Genomic DNA, 24,849 nt, shown 5'->3' on the forward strand with positions numbered 1-24,849 from the left:
CAGATTAATTTCTTGGTTATGTTTAAAAAAAGATATCCGTGGGAAGATCACCATGGAAAAAAACTGCATTACAGTGTGGAGGAACAAAAATCACATTTTGATTATTATTCATAATTGTCAACTTAGATTGGCTCAATTTAAAGAGGTGATAAAATGAGGGATGTTTTTGTGGAATTGAATTTATACACGAGATTATTCACACTCTGACATCATAAATGCGTCTAATCATGTAAAGTTTCTTTTTCTTAATAAAACACCCACAGCGTTACGCTCTGGTAATTAGCTTCATGTTTGACTGACAGCGCGCGCACACACGCACACACACTTGCGCTATCAACAAACTAACATGCTTCCATTTTTTTTTCTGAGAATGATTCGCGGATGTGTTCAATAGAGGATGATTATGTCAAAGTTGGACTAATAACCTTGCCAAGGAGAGGAGCAGGGAAACTGCATCACCAATCAGGCTTTCATTCAAAAGTACAAATTGCCTGATTTCTTATAACAGTGGAACGTGTGTGCAAATATTACAACTACCAAGGCAATATTAAAATTGTGTTAATGAATTAAAAACCTTGGTGCTCATTCAAATACAAATTAGAATCCTCATTACTTTCGTCCGGAATAGTTTTATTATATTTTACTGTTGTAGCTTCTTTCTCGCGTTAGGGTTGCTTGTGAGCTGGAGCCTACTGGATTTCACTTGAGATTTGGGGCACCCTGGATTGGTCGCCAACGAATCACAGACACTCATTTCAATCTATCGATCTATCCATCTATCCATCCATCCATCCCTCCCGCTTATCCTCACAAGGGTCGCGGGGGTTCCTGGAGCCTATCCCAGCTGTCTTCGGGCAGTAGGCAGGGGACACCCTGAACCCGGTGCCAGCCAATTGCAGGGCACACAGAGACGAATAACCATCCACACTCAAACCAAGGGACAATTTGGAGTGTTCAATCAGCCTGCCATGGATGTTTTTGGAATATGAGAGGAAACCGGAGAACACGGAGAAAATCCACGCAGGCCCGGGTAGAACATGCAAACTCCACACAGGGAGGCCGGAGTTCAAATTGAACCCGCGACCTCTGCACTGTGAGGTCGACGCGCTAACCACTGGACCACCGCGCCGTTGATGTAAATTGTGATTAAAACATTTTAGTTTTTTTGCCTGTCATATAATGAGTACAGAACATGGTGTCAAAGTGTGATGCTCATTGAAAGGATTCACCCTGAAAAAATGTGGTGCAAGGGCCTGTTCATTGCTGCTCTCGCCTTTATTTTCTTTCTTTCCATTTTTCGTTGGCTGCGGAGGTAATCATGCCACATTTCTCTTCGCCATCATTGTTTTGCGGAAATCATTCAAATGTGTCGCCTGCTGCTTCCACAGGCATATTCAGATTTGTATTTTACCCTCAGCGTGCCACGCGGCGCCCACGTCGGCCTCTACTGATCTGCCGCGTGCCAGCCACCCGTGTCGGAATGGCCAGTGCCCAAAAAAAAGTGGAGGGCGTACGCAATGTGTCATGAACACAAAGCCGGAATATCCCTCCTTCCTTCAGCAGACACTTGAAATTCAATATCCTCTCCTATGCCAACACATTGACTCGTGCCGAGGGTCTGCTGTGTTCACTTACTCGCGTCTCCCGGACAAGAACGAGGCGATAAAGAGCGTTCAGGACATAAAGACAAAAGAGGCGAGACAATGAAAAGGAGCCTGACGTATGCGGAGGATTACCTTGCCACTTTCTGGAGGGGAAAATAAGGAGAAAAGTACCTGATTAGATGGAGGACGGATGGTCTCTGTTGACTCCTGTTCTCCATCTGGTGTTTGGCCGCTAGGTAGAGCCTCCGGAGCAACGCTGTGCTTTCACATTTGGTTGGACAGAAGTTTCTAAATAAAGGGAAAAGCTGAATATATTACAGGGGGAACCGCATTCTTTTTTTTTCCACGAGGTCACCTACACCCGTTTCAAATGGCTAATTGACTGACTTTGATCCAAGTTGTATTCTTAATGTAAACGCTTGTTTTTTTATTTCTTTTTTTTCTTAAGAATTGGAAACGGTCAAATCTGCATTCAATCAATACACTCAAATGCTGCGTCCTTCAATGGCTACATTGGAAAGGGCGGAATCACGCGGCGTGAAGGCTATCCAAATTCAAAGGCTGCTAGCATATGCAACCTTGTGAAAGTGATTTAAATGCAGCAGCGTAAATGTAATCGTCATGCCGTGTAGACATATGAACATCTTACGCCGGATATTTTCAACTTAGTTTGACTTGAACCCTTTCACGGCGGTTACCCCAGTGGAGGGCTTGTCAGGTTATCAGGTTACATTCAGGTTGTCATTATTGGTGCGTGAAAGGGTTCAAACCTATATATATTTCTGGCAAAATGCATGACTGCGGTCATTGCTAACACTGCGACTGAAGAGTAAAGCTGGCAACGTGTGAAGCAACATGGATTTCAGGAAAAAAAAAAAAAAAGCCGGTCAGTTCTATGCCGTGGTGCACATCAAGCATTCAGAGCGGCTCGTCCAATGAGAACACATTCAAAGATTGAATTTGCCTCGGTGAAGACATATCTCAGTCCAAACACATCGTCAGACTTTGTCTTTGCTTTGGCGAAATAAGAATGAGCCACATGCTGCTTCATCAAGTCACATTATTGATCGTTGAAGACATGACGTTCCACTGAATCCAAAAGTCTTCTTTTTCGGTTCTAAATTCACGGCCCGACATTGAATTCTCTTGTCAACAGTCGGAAAGGCGTCTTTACCAACACGAACACTTCAGTCGAAGCGCGACACGTCTATCGGCGCAGTGAGAGCATTTGAATCATTAGGGTCGCCTCTCAGCAGCTTCGGAAAGCGTTGCTTTGTTGCTCCCTTTTTCTTTTTCTGTAACCCTTTTTGGGTTCAAATCTCTTGATGTCATAAGCACTAATTACACAAAACAAGTGCCTGGCATTGGATCGCAAGTGTGAACAACAAGCTTTGATGATGAAGGAGCGTACGAGTGATTGAGGCAAACGGCAATGACGCGGAGACAACTGAAGGGCAAAGATTTTGACGATTTGGATTCTGAATAAGCGTGATTGACAGTCGCCTACATCATGTACTGAATGTATGGCGGAGAACTGGATTTTTGTGCGTCTGTGTGTGTGACGTGCCCCAGGCTTGATCGTCACGGCAAATTGAAGATGTCAAGCGTGTCCAAGGGCCCGACGGACACGTAGCTTTAACCTTGCTGGTGTCAATGTTTTAATGGGGGGGGGGGGGGGGGGGCAGACGGAGAGACGGGGAAGGATTTCTTTTTTTATTTGTTTATTTTTAAATGTACATTTTCAATGTGCAAACTCACTCCCTCGCTTTTATATCGACGTTGTGCATAAATATCCCAGCTCTTCACTTGGCCGGGGTTTCAAAGCGAGACCTCTGTAAGAATATGAGTCCTGCAGGAATCACTCAGGGGTCCGGGGTCAAAAACGGTTGCCAGCCTATTATTTTAACAGTGTGTTGTTGCGTCCCTGACGGTGTGTGTGTGTGTGTGTGTGTGTGTGTGTGTGTGTGTGTGCGTGTGCGTGTGCGTGTGCGTGTGCGTGTGTGTGTGTGTGTGTGTGCGCGCGTGTGTGCGTGGACCTCTATGAATTTGTCCGCGTTCGGAAACCAAAGCATTACTGTATGTCCATATGGTGCTTGATATGAATTTCAAAATGTGACCCGAGAAGAGCAGCATGACAAGAAGGATTCCGGCTACGACGAGATTGACGGTGTAAATTGGTGTGCGAGGCATTTTCTTTGTGAGGATGGAGACACCGGGGAGCAAGAAAACTCCCAAATGTCTCGCTGGCAAAATTTGTGACTAAGCGAGGCTGCCACCAAAGTCAAAGGACGTCTGCTTTTCTGTGTGTGTGTGTGTGTGTGTGTGTGTCCACAGGGGTTGTAAAGTCACATCAGATAATAGGTGACTCACTGCAGGGACTCGGGTCAAAACATGACAAACATAACAACCTTGACACACACACATTAAAAGAGGGCAGGTGCCACACAAATAAACAAACACACACACACACACACGTACACACACAAACACATCATGAGGACATGCTTGTTTGTCGCTCCTTCGGGCAGCTTAATACACTCCGCTGAATTCATGAATACAAAGCGTCCTCGAGGCCACAAATATTTTCAGATGGGATCAAACTGCATTTCAAGTGAAAAAAAAAAAGATATTGCTGGCAACATGCAGCAAGATCGTAATTTCAATAAGACAATGAAATTAGGCGGGAAGTGGGGGGGAGTGAAATGTCGCCCCCGATGTCCTCGTTGTTTCTCCTTCCCCGCAACGACAGAAAAATGAGTGTGAGAGAGGAGAAAAGGCTTCCTTCATTGGTCATTTGATCACATGAGCACACTGCAGGTTTGCGTCAGTGACTTCTCCGGGCTTCTCAGCTGACCTTTGCCCTCATCCGACGACCATCCACACTTTCAATCCAATTTGATTTCTGACACTATATACGTCCTCTCTATGCTAACTTGTTAGCAGCCCGCAGTCATGTTAGATAAGCTCTGACCATTGATTTTGGCTCTAATCAACGGCTGAGAGTCAGAGTGCCACGTGAAGTCCAACGACATTGTTGTACTGGATAATATCACTCATGGTTTGACTCTTTTCCAGTCACATTTGTTGGTTGCGGTGAACTATTGTATCGTGTTACCTTCTCCGATAAGAGTTATGGATTGCTGAAAATAAATTAAAAAAATCAGATAAGAAGTCTTTTGCTTTGCCCATCTCATTGCTTCACAATAGTTGGTCTGATTTCATGCTAACATCAATTCTCCTTAAATATCCGCCTGCGGTGTTAGCTTCCCACCGTTAATCTGTCCAGCTTTATCTTTTGTTTTTAACTCGGGCGCTTTTGATTTTGCTTGTCTGGATGTTGGCGCTGGGGGTATTTGCGTGTGTGTTTTCTGAGCGCGTCGCCATCGAGCTAAGTCGATGGCGATGTGATTCGTCGGAATCTAATTTATGTCCACCAAACAGTCGCGAGGCACGCACAGACGCACTTGGAATATGCAAGCGATGAGTGGCCGAGTGTGTGAAAATAGAAGCATGAATAAGCTCGTGTCTCGACGGATGCAGAGCCAAAGCAGATTTTCGACCAAGAAAATGCCAATGCCTTCATTTTATCAAGCCGTAAAATCTACTCGCTACATGGACATGTTCACACAAAGCCTTGAGACAAGAGCCCGGTTTAGAACAAGCCTTCTTGTGGAATTACATCCTTTTCTGGAATGTCTTTACTTACAGATTTTTTTTGTTGTTGTTGTCGTTGTATGGCTCAGGGCTACCATAGCTACTTTTTAATGAGTTCTCTAATGGTGGTTTCAAACTTGTACCTTTTTAGTTGAAATGTAGCCCTTTTTTATTTTATTTTATTTTTTTTTTTTTTGGTAATCCAACGTTGGTGCAGAGTCAAGAAAAGATATACGCAGGCATGTTTAAATCGCAGGTGTTGAAAGTCAAGGCCCGTGGGCCAGATCCGGCCCGGCGCGTCATTTCATGTGGCCCGCGATGAAATGACGGGCCACAGTTAACACATTTCATGTGTGTTAAACTTCCATGATCCTTGCTAAAATCTCTCCTGAAATGTCAAAATGTCATGTGTTATAAATAACGTTGAGATTGCGCAATAATGTTGTCACCCTATTTACACTCACTTTAACGATAACTGAAGAAACTATGATCGTTGAGTGATTTCAAAACAACTAATCCATCAATTTGCGGTGCACAAGTAATAATACGATGAGACAATTAATTCGGTTTCACTGTTATTACGGCCCTCCGAGGGAAGACGCAACTCCAAATAGGTTTGACACCCCTGGTTTAAATTACACGTGTATTAACAACAAAGAAAACTTCACTAGAGTGGTATAAGTCCAAACACTTGTCAGTTCAATCAACATTCAATGAAACATAATGAATAACATTCGCTAACGCTAGCGAAAAGGTTGGTCAAAATTGGAAGTAAATCTTGATTTAAACCCGTATTCATCTAAGAGAGATGCTTTTTCTCTCGGCTATTTTACGCACGTTAAGATGTCAAAAACTTTGTTCAGCCGCTCTCATTGTCTCATTTTGCCCCCGACTCTCACTTTTTCCTTCTTATCAAGACCATTCTCTGTTCCCTTTACACAAAGCCATGCTTGGATGAGTTGGATGGGAAAGAACACGCGCACAATCCTCACCTCAAGCTCTTCAAACAGCCAAAATTCTCACAGGCGCATGCCAACATCTTGTAGAAAGTCCTCTCAGAAGAATGGAACGCTTTCGAATTCTGTTTAAATTCAGTGTTCCGATGAGCACAATATACACTGGTCCCTTTACTTAGAAAATTAATTGGCTCTGGAAGAAATTTCTTAACTAGAAAAATGTGTAAGTAGAGACGCGTTTTCCATGTAAATGCCCCAATTCGTTCCAAGCCAAAATAATGTAAAAAAACAAAGAATAGAGTAAAGAATAAAAATGATGGCTAACTTTTAACTGTGTCTCTCTCAAAAGTTATTTTTGACTAGGGTTTTCTAAAGAGCTGATCCAAGGACGTTTGCTTTTGTCTGCTTTGAACAATCTTTCGAAAATGTCCAAGGCAAACATCAGCATCGTGAGCGATCGCCGGACTGGTGAACACCTTTTCTGGGTGATTCAAATTTATGTAAAACTATCGGAACGCCTCATGGCCCGAGGGGTGAATGACGAGTATGCTGCATAGACACATATCTACCTAATTCTCTATCGACACACATACACATCCGGTAGAGGCCCCTCTCAGCCAATGGGATGCCAAGAAGATACTCGGTAATAGCCAATTGCAGAGCAGCTATAATTATGTTGCGTTCATGTAATTCGGAGCTGCAAGTTGCAGCCCATACTGTATTTTTACCTTTCGTATCTTGAAATTTCTTTCATAACAAGAAGCAATATTTTCCTGTTCAGATATTTCGTAACTTGAAAATTTCGTATGGAGAGGCGTTCGTCAGTAGATGTACCACTGTACCGGCCAACAGTAAATTTTCACCCGAGATGGTTTGACGTGTGCCTCAATGTGTTTTTGACGCTGATTTTAAAAAAATAATAATAATGATAATAATAATGAAATGACCTTTTTACTTGCACATCAGATTTTTTTTTGTTGATATTTTCATTTTTGTTATTCACCCTTCCATGCACCCTGTAACCTGATAACCTGATAAACTTGTCCACTGTAGTAACCGTTGTCCCTGAAAGGGTTACGTTGAACCTGTAAGAGTTTGCAAAACACAGATTTCACCATTGCTATGACATTTCAGGGAAAAAAAGAATTCCTTCATGTTGCTGAACATAACCCATTCATGATCCGAACTGATCCTCACGAGAGTCGCTGGCATGCTGGAGCCTATCCCAGCTGGTGGCCAAGTCAATCAGGGGCACCTACAGAAGACCGATTTTCACAATCCTCACCTGATTCGAATTGCACCTGTTGTTTTCATTCTGCGTTTTCCACCAAATGCTCACATTTCTTTTTCTCCTTCTTTCTTTTCACCCCTCCCGCTAACAGTTGGCAAGAAGCGCCGAGGGTCAACAGGTAACGCTGCCATTTCCATTTCCGATATCCGTGCGTCATGTCATCACTTCATCGTTTGCCCCGGATCACAATATTTGTGTCAGCCACTGTTCCAGAACGGAAGGCTTTTTTTTTTTTCTCCGTTCAATGCTGGTGGTCACACTGGCAGCGGTGGCGGATGGGCCCATTACTCGCAGCCTCGCAGGCATCATGAATAACTAACTATGGAAAATCACCCTCCATTTACATGTGGTTTGAACAATAAGTAAATGGAATGGCGTCAGTTTTTTTTTTTTTTTTACTGTCAGGCCTCACGTGGTGACTGACCCGGATGGGACCAGTTGTTTCGTGTTATTGCGTACGGTTCAGCTCACATTATGATGAGGATGTAAATTATGTACAGCGCCGTTAATTGGTGTCAAGTGTCTGACCTCAAAGCTCAGCACCAAGAAAAAGCAAGGTTAGCCAGGCGGCTGTAAAGTGAGGGATTGAAACAGTCTCAGACATGCAAACACACACACACACACACACACACACACACACACGTAGAGGCGAAATCATCTATTTTAGCCATCCCCACCAAATATTTTTGTATCGAGGTGACAAAATGAATCGATTCATCGTCAACTAATTGCTCATCAAATTCAAATGGACTATTTTTATCAAGTATCGGCAATAGCTATTTTTGAACTAAAAACTGTCCAAATCCTCCCATTTCAGTCCCTCGACAGTCATTCTCTGACTTCTGTTGCCCTTCATCAAAGCAGGTTGATTATCTTTCAGGCTTTTGCAAACATCACAGGACACTGCTCGATTCAAATAAAGACTTTTAATTAGTAACACGGTCAACATGAGGATTCTAAACTGTATCACAGGCTTCTGTTTGAGAATCGTGCGAATGAGGAATGTTTGTTTGGTTACATATTGACATTGGTGCGGTCTGTAGTATTTATTACATCGCATTCGAGGACAGCCCACCGGGGAAATGAAACCCGATTGGATGCGCTTTAAAAGAAGATGACCTGCGGTTTTAACTGGCCATTCTTTCGTTGTCTCTTTTCTGTTGTTGAAGTGGCAGGATGTTTGTGGTGTTGCACTTGCAAGCTGACTGACTCACTTTGCTCCATTTGAACAATGGCTTCTGACAGCGTCGTCAGACTGTCTGATTTACCTGAGATTGACTCCCCAAAACATCGTTTGATATATTTGATATTTTCATTGGAATACAGATTCATTTATTGCTTTGAGTTGTTAAAAAGCATATGGGAAGGAGAGACGGTAAATATCAATGACATGACTTTTCAAAAATGGTTCACCCTTTTTTTCAAAGCCGCGGACAATTTTTTACGTTGTATATGTTGAAGGGAACCCGATCTACTCAATAGATTTCACCGAAGTGCATTGTTGTACTGTATATTTTGTCTCATCCTCTTAGAGTAGTGTAAGTGTAAATATTTGAGCACCTTTTTTTTTATTTTATTTTTTTATGGAGGACTCATGCCCTCGAGCGTCTGTCAAAAATCATCACCAGAAAAAACAAAACAAAACAAAACAATGATGTCGTTATCCACGCATTCGTGCACACTTTTTAATCTGGTATGCTGATGACGTTCCCTCAATATGTCATTGTGGCTCGTGTCATGTAGCAGTGGAAGAGTACTAAAAACAAGTGTTTTTAAAAAAAAATGTTATTTCTTTCCCCTTGAGTCCATCAGAAGGAAGATATTTTGGCGATTCAGAAGCGAGGGATGAATATTTAAAATAGGGCATGACTCTGCGTGGGTCGATGGGGGTCATTTCTTGCCTGCTGGTGGTGATGTCGAGGCAATGGGAGGCTAGCGCAGTCAGACCGTGACACTTAGCTGTCGGCGTGCGGCATTAATGAGCGCGGTGACATGCACAAACACTCGCCTCGTTCTCGCACTCGCATGCGGTATTCTCACGCCAGTGAGGCAAATGATCACCTTCTCCTCAAAAAAAAAAAAGAAAATCTCGTTGTGTTTTTCTCATTTCTACTGACTTATAAATTCTGACACTTTTGGGCTGTCTAATTCACCTCCAGGTGTCCAGTGATGAGCAAATGTATTGGACTGGTATCCCCCATCATTTATTGAGGAATGGAGCCCATTTTACATTTAAAAAAAAAAATAAAAATAAAAAAGACGGCGCACCACTAAACAAAAGCAAAAGCGCTGTATCTATCTAAAAAAAAAAAACATACGGTACAATTAGAAAAAAAATCTTTAACGTACAATGCTTCATAAAGGATAATGCACTTTATAATCCAGTGCCTGTTATTTATGATTTGATTTATATATATATATATATATATATATTGTGCCCTAATAATATGATTAAGGTGTGGGTAATGGTCCGTAAAATATGGTACTCACAAAATGACTTTCTCAGTGTGAAATGTGGGCCATGATTACTTGAACACAAAGCGAGTATTCCATGAATGCCAACAGGTTAATACACAGGTTGTCGTATGATGTTTGACATTTTTTCACTATACATATATCACTGCCATAGAGAGTTGAACAAAATCATCTGGAACGGATTAATGGCATTTCCATTCTTTTCAATGGAGAAGCGTGATTTAGACACATCCCTCTGCTCTCTAGGTCCTTACAGAGTTTTGTTAAGACTTAAAACCCACAGATGCTCACACATGCACACACATGAATGCACGTACGCACGCATGCACGCACGCACGCACACATACACGCGGGATCACTGCCTGACTCTACATGGTGTGTAGAGTGACTGACAGATTTAATAGAACAAATTGTAATCCAAGAGAATCCATTCAAAGCGGGATTACACTCTAATCTGGATGGAATCACCAAACATCTCTCCCTCTCTCTCTCTCTCTCTCCCTCTCTCTTTATCCATCTCTATCTCTTCTCTGCTCTAAAGCTGCACCAATCCTTTTACTAGCCCTGTTATTCTTATCTTTCCCATCCTTGATTTAATTTGGGATTTTTGTGCCTTCCGACCAAATATCGAGCACACATGCACACACGCAAACACACACACACACACACAGATATATGCAAACATCACGCACGTCTAACTTTCAATCAGCTGTGATTACACTGATGACAGAATTGTAACATTGCAACGATGCGTCACTACCTCTTTGGTGCCAAATTACACATACTGTCTCACGCACACACATGCACACACACTCACACGAGGACACATTGTGTTCTTTCCAACTATCCTCACAAGAGTTGTGGTTCGCAGTCGATTGCTTTGAGGAGCGATGAATGGTTTTCCAGAGCAAATGCATAGAATGCAGGTTAGAAGGCCTTCTGACGGATGTACAATGAAATCTGCTGTCACATTTATACCACACACCGATCCGCCTCGTAGTGATCACAAACTCCCTTGTTTAGGCAAGGCAGCTTTATTTTTCGAGCGCAATTCATACACAAGGTAGCTCAATGGGTTTCACATAATTAAAAGTACATTTTAAAAGCATTTACAAGCAAAAGAACTGGAGACATTTAAATACAAAGTACAGAAATAAAAGGTCGCTTCCTAAAAGTACAAGAAGGACATACAGCGCAAGAGAGAGATTTAGGAACATTTCTTTTAACAATGCTTTAAATCATAGGTCTGGGGATGAATATAAATATCTTGACTAAATTGTTCTAATTGAAAAAGTCTATAAATAAACATGAAAAAAAAACATCGGTATGGGCCAAAAGCATAGTTTTTTTTTAACCTGGATGTAAAAGCATTTACACTCGGGTGCTAACTTCAGTTCTGGTGGCGCTTTTTTTCTATTTGTGTTTCGCAAAACAGCTAAATACTGCTTCACCATGTTTGCTTTGAACTCTGGGCTCCACTAATTGACCACAGGCTGCAGACCTCAAAGCCCTGTTGGGTTTAAAATCCCATTGGCATTTCTTTCATTTTATTCGGGATGAAAACCATTCAGTGATTTATAAAGCAGTTGCAGAACCTTACAGTCTACTCTGCAGCTGACTGTAAGCCAGTGTAAAACCTTTCGGACGGGAGAAATAAGTTCTGATCTTTTTGTTCTGGTCAGAACATGTTTACTTGGATCGGGATGTTAAAAGGATAAAGACTCTATGTGGAGGATAAAGAATATATGCCTGAGTACATTTGTATGCTCACTTGCCATTATTTCTGTTCAAATGGAAATTGTTTAAAGGTTTCGAACCAACGCAACTTTTATGCTAATTTCATTAGCGTGTGATCACATTTTGGCAGCTGATATCACCAAGGCCAAGTTGTGTGGATGTTTTTAAATATTATGTTTAATTGGACCATTTAGTTGGATTTTTAAGAAGCACACTTTTCATGTATTCGTATAAACGGAAACCGAGGAGACTGTGAAGTCATTAGCATTCAATGCTAGCACGAGCTAGCAAGCCGTCGACTGGCAAGTCTCATCACTCTGGTGTTATTATCAAAGGTTGAGTGTTTTTATGAGGTTGCTACGCTTTCGCAGGACGGCAGCCGACCACATGGCGTTTCTCATTCGCTTAAAGAGCAATCCAATATATTTTGATGAAACTTCTGGACTCTCCTTGTCGCGTCTTTGCAGGGAGCCGTTCGAGCTGGCACAGCTTGCCCACGCAGGCGGAATTAAAAGCAAAATAACTTTTGCCTGCCATATTCTCAGCGTATAATGAACTGCAAAATGTTTCCGCGTAAAAGGAGAGTTGGGCGAATGAGGGATTGTGCGCTCCCGACGAGATGAAATAATATTTCCCCAGAGGGAGACGCTGTTAGAGAAAAGAGACGGGAGGGAATATCACACATCCATATGGCATTTTGCTTCTCCTTCGCTTCCACCATCTTTTACTCCGGCGAGACGACGACCATCTGCAATACTCCCCTCGACACGCTCTGTCTGCCTCAGCCGAGCACTTTTATTCACCTCCTTTCACCCTCCCTCGGGATTCCGTCTGCCTCCCTCCGTCCAGGCTAACAGGCTGTCACCTTTAGCGTGTTACTCGGGGTCACTGTCGCCGTTTCACTCGGCCACCGATGTCTGCTTGTCTGACCTCTTAATGACCACCCTGCATCGAGTTCAACTGCCACAGGGCCTTTTTTTTCTCTTTCTTTTTTTTTTTAATCACAACACCTTGTACTACATGTTGGCCTTTGCACGATAACAATGTCCTGTGTATACAGTATGTGCGATGAAGATATCCAGTATTACAGCCATCTCTAAAAAAAAAAATTCAACAATTTGAAAATGAAACATACTCAAGACAAATGAAACTTAAAAGTAACACAAAAACTCGGATGCCAAAAAAAAAAAAAAATCATTCGTGACGGTTAACGTAGCAGATTCAGGAGTCCATTCCAGTGCAGTTTGTGGCAGACTTTTTCGTTTTAGTCTTGGATAAAGAGTGTAAAATGCGACACTTCCTTGCAAATTTCAGACAGTCATTCAAACATGCTTCATGATGACAACGCATGACAGACATTGCTGCAGGGCCCAAAATCCCGACATATTGTACACATGACAGCAACACACACAAGCGAATGAGTTGACACTAGCGCAACAAAGCTAACTTTAGCCTGAAGTTAGCTCGCAGCCCTTTGTTGCTAGGATTTGTATTAGGATTGAATATGAGATTTATCACAAACAGACTGTCGAGTAACTTTTTCTAGTATGTATATGTTAAGAGAACTTGAAACTTAACCAGAGATGGGCATTCCGTCCTTGGGACGGAATGGTCCGTGTGTCCGTTTCGGACGAACGCCCATTTTTGGGATGGAGTATGGGAATTTTTTTTAAAAACGACGGAATAGACCCAGTGTATGCGTAACTAAAACCTGGCTCCCACCTAATGGTGATTGATGATATTACAGCTGAAATCTTGAATCCACCTCTGCATATTTGCAGTTTGGCACCTGTGGATTCACATTTTCAGATTTTTTTCTTTTATTTTTTTTCTTTTTGCAATGTCTTTTCAAATTTTGCAATTTTTTTCCTAACATGTTTATCAGCATTTTCTGAAGAATATTTTTGTTTTGTTTAAAAAAATAAAATAAAATGCTTATCTTTTGGCTTATTACGTGGCCTGTATTTTAGTGTTCGCTGCCAGTACAGTTAACAATGGAGTTACTATGATGAGAGTTGGGCATAGATTCATTTGACTCCTCTTCATTTCTATGGGGAAATGACATTCAACGTTAACAAACTTCAGTTCTTCGTGTTCTTTTTGTCGTCACTCGTCTTATCTTCCCCGGGAGTGACTCAACCTGTACTCTTAAAAGTTAAAAGCGCACAAGTGGGTGTCAGTGACAAGGTGCTGGCATGTTTAAGTGTATGTGAGCGTGAGATGGTGTGTGAGTATCAGTGTGTGAGAATGTGTGTCTATGTGTGTGTGTGCGTGTCGTGATTTGGCTGCTTTTATTGCACCCGCATGTCTTATTCCCTGTGACAGCGGGATATGATTCTTTGGCTCTCGTGAGTCTCCGAAAGAAGGAGGAGGAATAAAGAGTAGAGAGTCAATTACCAGCTTTTTGGTCCTTCGCTTCAAAGGAGAGATGAAAGGCGCTCCTCACCTCCATCTGCATTCACTCCCCCCAACCGCCACCCACTCGCCCTCCCCCCTCCAACCCAAACCCCCTCACAATCCCTCACGTTCTGACGCTCACATCCCCATCCAACTCCTGTCACAGTTGGCCTCTTTAATTTGTACTTCCTACTTCTGACTGATTGCAAATCTGCATATTCACATTGTGCCGTGGCCAATCCAATGACGTTCATATGGGCGTGTGCGCGCGTGCGTGTGTGTGTGTGTGGGGGGGGGGTCCCACTTCTTTCCATACTAATTCTGCTGAGCACGTTATCCACATTTCAAACTGTGATAAGAATCCTATTGAGTCTTTTTTTTTTTCTATTATCAGGCCATTTGGGTCATAAATCATGGTCTTCCTTGCTCCTTTTCAAACACACACACATCATCATCATAATCTCCCACTCGCGCATTTATTTTACCAGTGGGGACATAAATCACTCTTTAGGCACACCAAGTGTACTATTTTTCATGTTATCACTGTAGCACATGTGTAGTGTTATCCTCCTTTCTGCAATTCATCATTACTGCCCTGAAGAGCGAGGAATAGTTTGGAGGAGGGTGGGGGGGGGGGGGGGAGATTGGGAGTGGGGGGTGCTCTAGAGTATTTGTTGACGATGGAACGATAGTACAAATATAAATGTGGCGAGCCCCCCTAAATCTGCGAGGAGTTGATGCCCACTCAAACCAAAACAGCAAATATGTGAGTTTTACAGTGAATAAGGGAAGACAGGTTAAAAATAAAAATGCATGCTAATTTTGAACCGCGGCATTGGCTGTAATTCACCTCAGAGTCAGACTATCACCACACAGATGTCAAAGAAGTTAGCATATATTTCATTTTATGATGTTGTAATGTGCTACACAAGAGGAAATTGTAGAAAATTCTATTTCGTTATATCAGTTCAAAAAAATATACAGTATATATACTGTATATATGTATATATATATATATATACTGTATCTCTGTTGAAAATACAGGATTTCGACCATAATTTCATGAACATTATTAACGATAAAATCATCAAATATCTCACAGTCTGAAGAGATAATTTTTAAGATGAGTTGAGTTTTTTAAATTGAACTACGGAAATAACGTTTTCCATGTTATTCCAATTTATTGAGAAGTACCTGGGCGTCCTATCCTTCCAAAGAGCCAATATAAGCGGCACCTGAATTACTTTGTACAGTAATAATATAGTGGCATATACAGTCTATATCTGTGTGAACCACTATCATCTTTCTATGGCAGATTTGGAGTCAGAAGTCGATGCTCCAGACATTGTGATCGGACCGAAAGACACAACAGTGGTGGCAGGGACCAAAGCCATCCTGGAGTGCATCGCTAATGCCAGGTATATTTTATCTAATTTTATCTATTAATAGATATATGATATGATATGCCATGTGATGTGATATAATAAGATAAGAAAACCTTTATTTGTTTCACAATGCTTTATTTGGTTGAAGCTATATGATTTACTGTATACTGGCTGCTATATTTTTTACACCTGCACAATTTGATCCAATGCAATAGCACTGTCACCACAGCTATAATCGGACAAGAAATTACAGTGTGCTTTAATTTTTAAAAATTATTTCGCGATAAAAAAAAATGTATTGGACAATTCATGGATAATAATCATGATATTTTAGCACTGGAAAGGACAGAGAGCCTCTCTATGTTCTGGTGTATTACCCGTAACGTAAATTGCAGTGCAACCACTTTAGCGCATTCGTGGCATCAGTCTTACAATGAGTGGTGGTTTTATTGTTCAATCCCGCAACCAAAATGTGAGCTGTTATTCCGAACGCGTGACAAATGCATAAGGTATTACAATGGCACCATGCAGGCCAACCCATGAAGTTACTCTTATTCTTACAGTGAGGCCATGTTATTTTTATATCAAACACACCAGATTGTCCAATGACAAAATAACAGCACGCAAGGACCGTTTTGCGGCTTGGCCCATTTTTTAAAAGACGTATTTCATCAGTGTGAGGATGCTGGCTGACTGTGTTCAAATCAACAGGTGATAAGCTGCACACACACTCCCAAAGCGCACTTGAGTGTTTGTCGAGGGTTTTTGCTGGATTGGCTTATTGAGCCGCTGTCTGTCTGGCTCGTGTGCATCTTGACAGCGCTTTTGCCAAGATGCACAGAGCAAGCCGAGACACTCACTGATAGATGTGATGCATATCAACCGATGTAGCGTAGCTGAAGCTGTTCAAACCATTGTGAACACAAGGGTCAGTTTATAATTGACCTCATGACATGAAAATGGGAATTGCATTGCACTCATGTAATCATAACATAATATATAACATAATATATATAATTTTTAAAATGTAATTCATGAAAAATGGCCCACAACAGATACTGTATGAGTTTGACTCCCCTCGTCCAGACATATTCTTGTCTAATTAAAATATAAGAACACTGGCATTTGTCACACAGGAGGTCCAGAGTTTGATTCCCTCTTGTTACACAGTCCAACATGTGTAAAGTTGTTCATTGATAGGAGAAAAGAACAAGACTGAAGTCTCCGCTGACCGTTACAAGTGTGCTGGAAGGCTCAAATTGCAATCACACGATCATAGAACGCATGGCGTTATTTCCATTTGCTGCCGGAGCTCAAATTTGAATTGTAAACAAGCAACTGTAGTTTTCTGACAGCCATGAGTTTATCTGTTCAAGCATACAGAAGGATTATGTCCTATTTAGTCATCTCTCTTGCTTCTCTTGACTTCACCCCAGCGCCGACTCTTGTCCCTCTCTCGTAGCATCAAAGACAAACCACGAAAGTTCAATAGCGCTGATCTTCTCCGCTAAAACAATAAGAGGGTGGAAAGTACGCTTAAAGGAAACAACAGAGCTGATGTAATCATTTGGCACGCACAACAACAAGCGGCAATATTGTTCATCAAAAAAATGTCACGGCTAATTGTCGTTAAAAAGTTTTAGAATTCAAATGAACTCTAAATGGTGACCAAAAAAAAAAAGGTCCGTACGTACAAATAAAGGGCAAAGTTATTGCGGAGAAGTTGTCACACGCTAGCGACTCACAAGCGCCTCTTTTGAAGCCTTTGAATGCTGCCTCTTTAATCACAAAATGTTAGCGGGATAAGTGTTAACATGATAGGCATTAGCACTCCTCTTACAGGTCTCTGATGCTGGTTAATTAACAATGAACACAATAAACGTTTCATTTTATTGAGTTAAATTAGTCCTTCTGTTGTTATCATGAAGTCCATTTGAAGCAGAGTCATGAATATTGAAGCCCCCGCCAACTAATTGTGGCAATGCTGTCTTAAAGGGGGAATTAAGGAGAGGATTTATGTGTTTTGCGATGCAAATTTTATGAATATATGTAATCACTGCTAACAACATTTTTTTTTTCACGGAATCGGAATCTAAAAATGAAACAAAGCGGATGTGAGGTGCACAAAGAATCCTGTCCTAGAAGAAAAATAAACATCTCGGGTGCGAGGGGTGCGACAGAGCCATTGTTTAGTCCCTGTGGATTCCAACTTTAAAGTCTCAAATTTTTCACCAAGCCTGATGTTTGTGCAAAATGTTGTGAGTTTGTGTTCATACTTACGCCCCCAACCCCCCCAAAAAAATGATTCATTGCAAATACGAAAAATAATTTCTTCAGAACCCAGCGCGACCTGGCAGCTGTCGCTGCTCTGGCCCTAAAAGTCCAATTTAACCGAGAGTCCTTCTCTGATCTGCAGCTGCTTCATGCAGACAAGCTGGGATTCCGCTGTCATTCTCCCTGTCACTAGTCATTTGCTGCCTCATTGATACGTTTACTATCTTGTCCTTTCTTCTCTGTCACTTCATCCTCTTCTCCTCCCCCGTCATTTTTTTCCCCTCCTCCTCAGAGATGTGGACAGCCTGCTGGTAGTGTGGAAACGCGATGGGCGTCACTTGGCCACTGGGCGTCGGCTGCTGATTCCCGCCCCAGCCTCCTTGGATGATGGGGAGTATGTTTGTGAAGCGTTGCTACGCAACAACACCTCCGAAGCTGCTGAGGCCAAGGCGCGCCTAACTGTGATTGGTGAGTGTACGCTCAGCAAACATACGGCTGCTGTGTGTGTGTCATAAAATGTTAAATTGACACAATTTTTTTTTTTAAAGATTTCCACAGTGTTGGACTTGATCTGCTAAAAAAACAAAAACAACAAAAAAAAACAACAATGACAAACCATTGAATTGTGAATTCCCCGTGAGACTAAAATCATTCTAATAAATCAAATCGTAACTTATGGCTGGAAATTGCAAATGTGCACACTGAGAGAATTGAATGTCCATCAATAAAGGACATACATAGAAAACATTGGCGCGCGTGTGTGTGTGTGTGTGTGTGTGTGTGTGTGTGTGTGTGTGTGTGTGTGTGTGTGTGTGTGTGTGTGCGTGTGCGTGTGCGTGTGTGAGAACGCGAGTGAATTTCAGAGTTAAACGTAATTGCAAAAAACACCATGGACACATACGCTTGTTTATCTGCCAGCTAAATTAGTTTTTTTTTCTCCCCAGAGCCACAAATCAATGCTGGGCAAAAAAAACCCCAAAACAAAGCAAACAAAAAACCTAAAGGCAGTCACACAGGAACACTGTCGCAGACGGTGGCCATCCTGGATACTTGTGTGGAAATAGAAAACAACAGACCCTGGCAGCTAACGCTTGATTGATGAAACGCTCCGTCCTACCCGCATGTCAGCGACTTTCTTTTTTTTTTCAGAGCGTGGGAGCGCTTTAATGCAAAGAGAGCACGCTAGTGATACCGATAGAATTCTCACAAGTCACAAAGGACCTGCCGGAGTGTACTAGCCCATTTCATAATCGGGCGTGGCTCATCACAGGCGTGTAGATGGTTGATCCACATTTCATGCACAAGTCAACTCAATGTGCTTCACACTCTCGCAACTACATTTAAAAGCATTCACAAACAAACCATAGAACGCATTCAAAAATAGAGAAACAAAATAATAGCCTAGAACAAGGACTAAGATGTAGATTTCTAACACGACTAAAAGAAAATGCAGTGAAATGGATTCTTAAATGCTTGAAACGACCTTGGCCATCGTTTTGAGGGGAGAAAAAAATCCTCAATTTTAATCTGGATTTAAAAGCATTTATGCTTTGGGCTGACTTCATTTCAGTTGGCATCTCGGCTGTCTGTGTTCTATGTGTTGTGTTGTGTTATTTTTGTTATTTTGACTTCAAAATGGCGCCGCGAGAGTGGCTGCCTTTCCAGCAGCTCCTATATTTTGTTGTTCTACTTCTTCCTTTCATAACTTTGCTGCTGTGAATTGGGAATTTCTCCATTGCGAGACTAATAAAGGCTTTCTTATCTTATTGTGCGTGCAGTATAACGGGTAAATGCTCACTCACCGTGTTTACGTTGTACTCTGTGCTCCACTAATTAACCCGAGTCAGCAGACAGCGTTTCTATTAAAGAAGTATATCTTTAAAGCGCTATTTCTCACAGAAAGTAATGTAAATCCAATTAATCCGTTCCGCACATGCACAAATATTCAAAGAAAAAAAAAACATGGATCTTCACACAGCTGGGATAGACTTCAGCACGCCCGCGACTCTCGTGAGGATAAGCACTTTGGTTAACGGATGGATGAATAATCCAGAAAGTTGAGTCAGTCACTGTTCAACCCTAATTGTGTGTGTGTTTTTTTTAAAATTTATTTTCATCTATCTGTTATAGATTGTGTAGCTAATGCCCGATATGGCCGGTATGATTTTAATACGTAGCCATTCAGAGGTGTTTGATGTTCACTGTTCCCATGTTTAAGAACAAACTACATCCGACGTCAACTACACTTGTCCGCGGAGCTCACAATCTGTCTGCCTGCGCACCCCGATCATATCCACCAAAATTGTTTACGACCAGCCGCATCAGTGTTGAGATGCGGTCTTTTCAAATTTAAATTTAGACTGACTTTATGCTATCAAACTGTCACTCCGCTGAGCGCGTCTCCTAGGGCACACCCTCGGCCAACTTGGCGGGGAACCGGTCTCCCGAATTGGCAAAAAAAAAAACAAACTGCTGCGCTGATATGAAAATCAGGACGCACCGGCATCTGCGCCGCAGTGCAGGCGCACTGTTTATGAAAATGTAAGTCCTCGGTGTCGCTCACTTCTGTGAGGAAGTGCTGCACCTCATAAAACGGCAACGTTTTATCGTATTGAAATTCAGCTCACAACAGAAATACCAAGGAAACAGAGATCGTGTTTCCGAACACTGCCTTTCTTTTTTCACAGATCTTATTCATCGTGTAGTAATGACAAGTCATTATGCGTGTTCTTACAAATGTGACCAAAAAGTATGCACGGTATATCCCACACCCGCCACACCCCCTTCGAGGCCAAGTGGGCTGTTGCTCTGTTTCGAATACGCACTCAGTAGACCTCATGAGTGCAGTGAAATTCATTTCTAGATAGAACTGCGCATGTGTGGCAGGTGGGAAGTGTGTGCGTGCGTGTGCCTCAAAAGTCTTCATTATTCAGTCGCATTTCTACTCTGCCCACTAATCGGAATATGTATGACACGGGGAGCCGGTTGTGTTGCGTTGCCACCGCGAACAACAAAAGATCTGTTGTCGTTTCCCCCGCTGCTTTACCGCCACACAAGCGGGACGCCGGCGGAAGCGCCCCTGAAACCCAAACTAGCAAAACAAGTCAAAAACATGTTTTGCTTGGTGTGCGCGCGCACGTGTGTGAGTGTGTGTGTTTTGGTCCTTGAAACTCACCTGATTCAAGGCAATCAAAACGTTTGCTTTATCAGTGTCCCACCACCAAGCTCGTATTTTTCTTTTTTACCGTGGAGCTTTTGTTTTTCTTCACAGCACGCATCTCCAGTCCAAAATCACACGCAAACTCCCAACTGTGCTTAATAAATACACGAGCCGGGCCTGGTGCGCCTTAAAGGCAAAGCACAAAGCACGACTTAAAAGCCAGCGTCGTCAAATAGAATAAATGTTGAAGCCGCGAGTTCCCTGTACGCCATCATAAACTTACACTTTCTTTGTGTGCATTGCTCAGATTCCGCACAATTGAAGAGGACTTTTTGATGTATTTTCCTCCCAAAGATATTCAAATGGTGTTCCGCGCATCTTCTTTCAACTGCGGAGTTTAGCGGTGACGAAAGCGGGCGTAGGCTTGCAAGCGAGTGTTGGAGGGCCACGATGAAAAGGGGACAAACTCGGCGAGGGTAAAAAAAAAAAAAGTTGTACAACTATGACAGGAAGGTCATCGTGCTAAAGAGCGGGGAAAAAATAGCAGACTGCGTTCTACATTGGCAATGTGCGAAATGTTCATGTTTTGCGTTTTCTCTCCAGAGCCGCCTTCTTTGACCGCTCAACCCCAGTGGAAGATCTTCGCTCAAATTGACAAGAATGTGGAAATTCCCTGCTTGGCCACAGGTACGTTTGCATGTTTCTATGAGCAGATATGGGTATTTGTCTCCTCCCACTTTTCCCCAAGTGTTCCCCTAAACCAGGGGTCCTTAACCACAGACCGGCGGTTGGGCTTATTTGATGCCGGGCCGCACAGAAAGAATAAATAACTTACATTCCTTCCGTTTTATTCATTTCGGAATCTGAAAGATGTTTTATTTTGAAAAATTACCGGATTCTCTGTTATATCAGTCTACAGTATGTCACTCTTGACTCAGGCGAATTCGCGCTTCTCGGTCATGTTATAGGTTACCACATAAAAAAACGAACGTCTTTGAAAAGTTTTTTTCGGGAAGGGGAAAAGGCCCAGCCGGTAGACAGAAGAGGAGCCTACGACTTTCAAGAAAGAGAAGGCTACATTTAATAGACAGTATCAGGAGTCCTATTTCAAATACGGCTTTATCTCAACGGGAGATTCACACGCACCAAGCCTACTCTGCATAATAAGCGGCGACGGTGAGTCGTATTTTTCAGGCACTTTTTATTTGCGCCGTATCTTATTTTGAAGACATGTTTAAACGTTACCTTTGCGATGCGGTGCACCCAATATATGAAAACACTTTTAAAATAGGCCATTTATTGAAGATGCGCCTTATAATCCGAAGTGCGTTCCAGTGCAGAAAATCCGTGAATATTTTCTTGATTGTTCATGCATTTCAATGGGTGAAGATGAGTTCTTTGACTTGCACACCTGGTCACAGAACAAACTTGTGTCTCAAGGCACCGCTGTATCTCAACAACGTTCCTCATTCTCTGTGTGTGTGTGTGTGTTTGTGGGTGTGGGTGTGTACGTGTGTGTGTGTGAGAACACTAAAAATGCATTTCGCAGCAAGTCACCAAAGCCCATTGTTCATGACAGCTGCTAGAAAGTGGATTACGTGAAGATGATTTGATGTGTAGGGGTGGACAAAGCTTAAAAAAAAGAAAAAAAAACAAGAGGAAAAAGTCTCACATTCTTGCATCTGTCACATGTGACGGTGAGCAAGTTTGACGTTCCTCGTCGATAGAGCGTCTGCGATATTAAATAGGCCGAAGCGCCTCGTTGGGTGAGGGCAGAGCAAAGCGACGGAGGCTCGGAGGGAGAAGTGACAAGCAAAGAGGGACGAAGCGTACTTGACACGTGGTTTTTGCGCAAAGTTTGACCGCGACACATTGAGGTGAAAATCTGGAATTCTTTCCATGGCGTATCCTCACTCGCAAACTTCATACTTGACTAATGACTATGGAGAGCTGATGGTCATTACATTCGCCCCGTGCCCGTCACATTTGACATGCGTGTCAGGTAGGCTGGCGCTTATACCGTAGATATTTGCCGCTATCATTTATTCAGAATGTTTTTTAGCTGCCCCCGACATCCAGACAGAGGCTGCAATCAATATATTATTAGCAGTCATTATATCCCCATACATATTAATAGCAGCAGAAGGCAGGAAAAACGGATCATTTGGGGAGGGGGTTTGCACAGCTTGCAGAGGTCAAATGTGTGTGTGTGTTTTTTTTAAAACTGTGTCCCAATTGGATTCGCTGTATTGTTTGTGTGCAGAACACAGGTCAAAGTTAGACGTGAAGCACGTGTGCATATTTCACGTCGGGAAATGTACTTGAGATCGCAACACAGGTCAAAAATATAGTATTATTTTTCCGGCTTCAAATTTAACAAAGTTTGGACACGTTGATGGGAATACAATGTTATGTAGTGTGACAGAGACACATTTGTTGATTAATCAATTAAATTATTTAATTAAAGTAATTAAATTAATTAATCCCATTAAATCATTTAATTAATTGAGTGGCATTATTTATTATCGTCACAGAAATGTATTGAGAAGCACTGCAGTAAACAATTTTATTTTGATTGTATTAGATGATTTACCAATGAACTGCAAGCAGATTATTTCAATTAAAAAAAATTCTGAAAACAGTTTGATCGATTTTAGACACTTTTTCAATCAATCAGTCACATTCTATTTACAAAGCAGTTTTCATATGAAAAATGTTCCCCCCCCCCCCCCTCGTCATCAACAAATGACCTGGCCCACCTGCCCATTAAAAAAAATAATAAAAAACTTCAAAGCTATCATTCTCCTCATGGTGTTATTCCACACTACACATGCTTGTGCAGGTGTGCCTCCGCCCAGGATGGAGTGGTACAAGGACGCCGTGCCTCTGTCCAAGCTGGCCAACCCTCGCTACAAGATCAGCAGCGCGACGGGCCTGACGGTGCGGCGGGTGCAACCGGGGGACGGCGGGATATTCCAGTGCTTCGCCCGCAACGTCGCCGGAGAGACGCAGGCCCACACGCAGCTTCTCGTCTCCAGTGAGTCCTTCCGACGACGCTGTCATCTCACGCTCCCGTCCCCGTTCCGACACCACCGGTTCCGCATGGTTAACGAGAGCTGGCTTTGGATTTCTCATTTCCGCATGCAGTGTAATGTTTGGACCTCGCTTTGGCCTGGATGTTCCCCGATTGTGTCTGTGTCTTATCGTCACTCTCTGTAGACTGCAGTGAATGTCTGAAAATCATTCACCATCAATTCCCTTCGCGCTCCCCTCCGCATTATCATCAGAACTCCACGACGGCAGCTCGCGATGTTCCTCCCGTGTCTTCTTTGCTCTCTCGCTCCGTTTCAGATGCGCCTCCCAACTTCGCCGTGCGTCCATCTGACAAAACCGTTACCGAAGGGAACACAGCCTTCTTTATATGCCAGACAAGTGGTGCCCCGAAGCCTGCCGTCACCTGGAGGAAAGGTAACATGTACGCAAAGATGTAGACACGCTCCAACTGGAGGTCTAAAATCTAAGTCAGCGCTTCTTAAGCCTGCCACATACTGAGCGAGGTGCCCGAATGTGACCGAACTGGACAAATATAGTCAGTCGGCGACTCACACCCACACACGTGGCGATTGACCCTCCCAGACAAAGATGCACCAGAAAAACTGCAACTCCTGGTGTTCTTACCAAGAAACGGCGTTTTGAAGCACAACATGTACCGTTCTCTGTGTTGTAGGCTCGCAGGTGTTGGCAAGCGGTTCCGTGCAGGTACCTCGGTTCAAACTCTTGCAATCAGGCAGCCTGCAGGTTCAGCCCGTCACGTTCCAGGATTCGGGAGAGTACACTTGCATCGCTTCCAACTCGGAGAGGAGCATCAATGCCACGGCCAAGCTCACTGTCTGGAGTAAGACGCCGACTTGTTTGT

The 24,849-nt window shown here is 42.7% G+C and overlaps 1 protein-coding gene across 3 annotated transcripts in view; it reads left to right on the forward strand.

Annotated features, from left to right (window-relative positions):
• The window catches only part of sdk1b (sidekick cell adhesion molecule 1b), a 231,969-nt gene that overhangs the window by 126,457 nt on the left and 80,663 nt on the right, over positions 1 to 24,849 (forward strand). For 2 of the 3 annotated variants that reach the window (XM_086119285.1, XM_086119284.1), the window contains 7 exons: positions 7,597 to 7,623; positions 15,430 to 15,532; positions 18,066 to 18,241; positions 21,537 to 21,620; positions 23,776 to 23,970; positions 24,285 to 24,401; positions 24,661 to 24,828. In XM_086119285.1, the coding sequence (XP_085975411.1) occupies positions 7,597 to 7,623; positions 15,430 to 15,532; positions 18,066 to 18,241; positions 21,537 to 21,620; positions 23,776 to 23,970; positions 24,285 to 24,401; positions 24,661 to 24,828 (870 nt within the window). The remainder of the gene's footprint in view (positions 1 to 7,596; positions 7,624 to 15,429; positions 15,533 to 18,065; positions 18,242 to 21,536; positions 21,621 to 23,775; positions 23,971 to 24,284; positions 24,402 to 24,660; positions 24,829 to 24,849) is intronic. The other variant, XM_086119287.1, reaches the window with a different exon arrangement.

The sequence above is a fragment of the Hippocampus guttulatus genome, chromosome 9 (genome assembly GCF_054856545.1).
Source record: "Hippocampus guttulatus isolate MCC_2025c chromosome 9, RoL_Hgut_1.0, whole genome shotgun sequence".
In the NCBI taxonomy this organism is placed as follows: Eukaryota; Metazoa; Chordata; class Actinopteri; order Syngnathiformes; family Syngnathidae; genus Hippocampus; species Hippocampus guttulatus.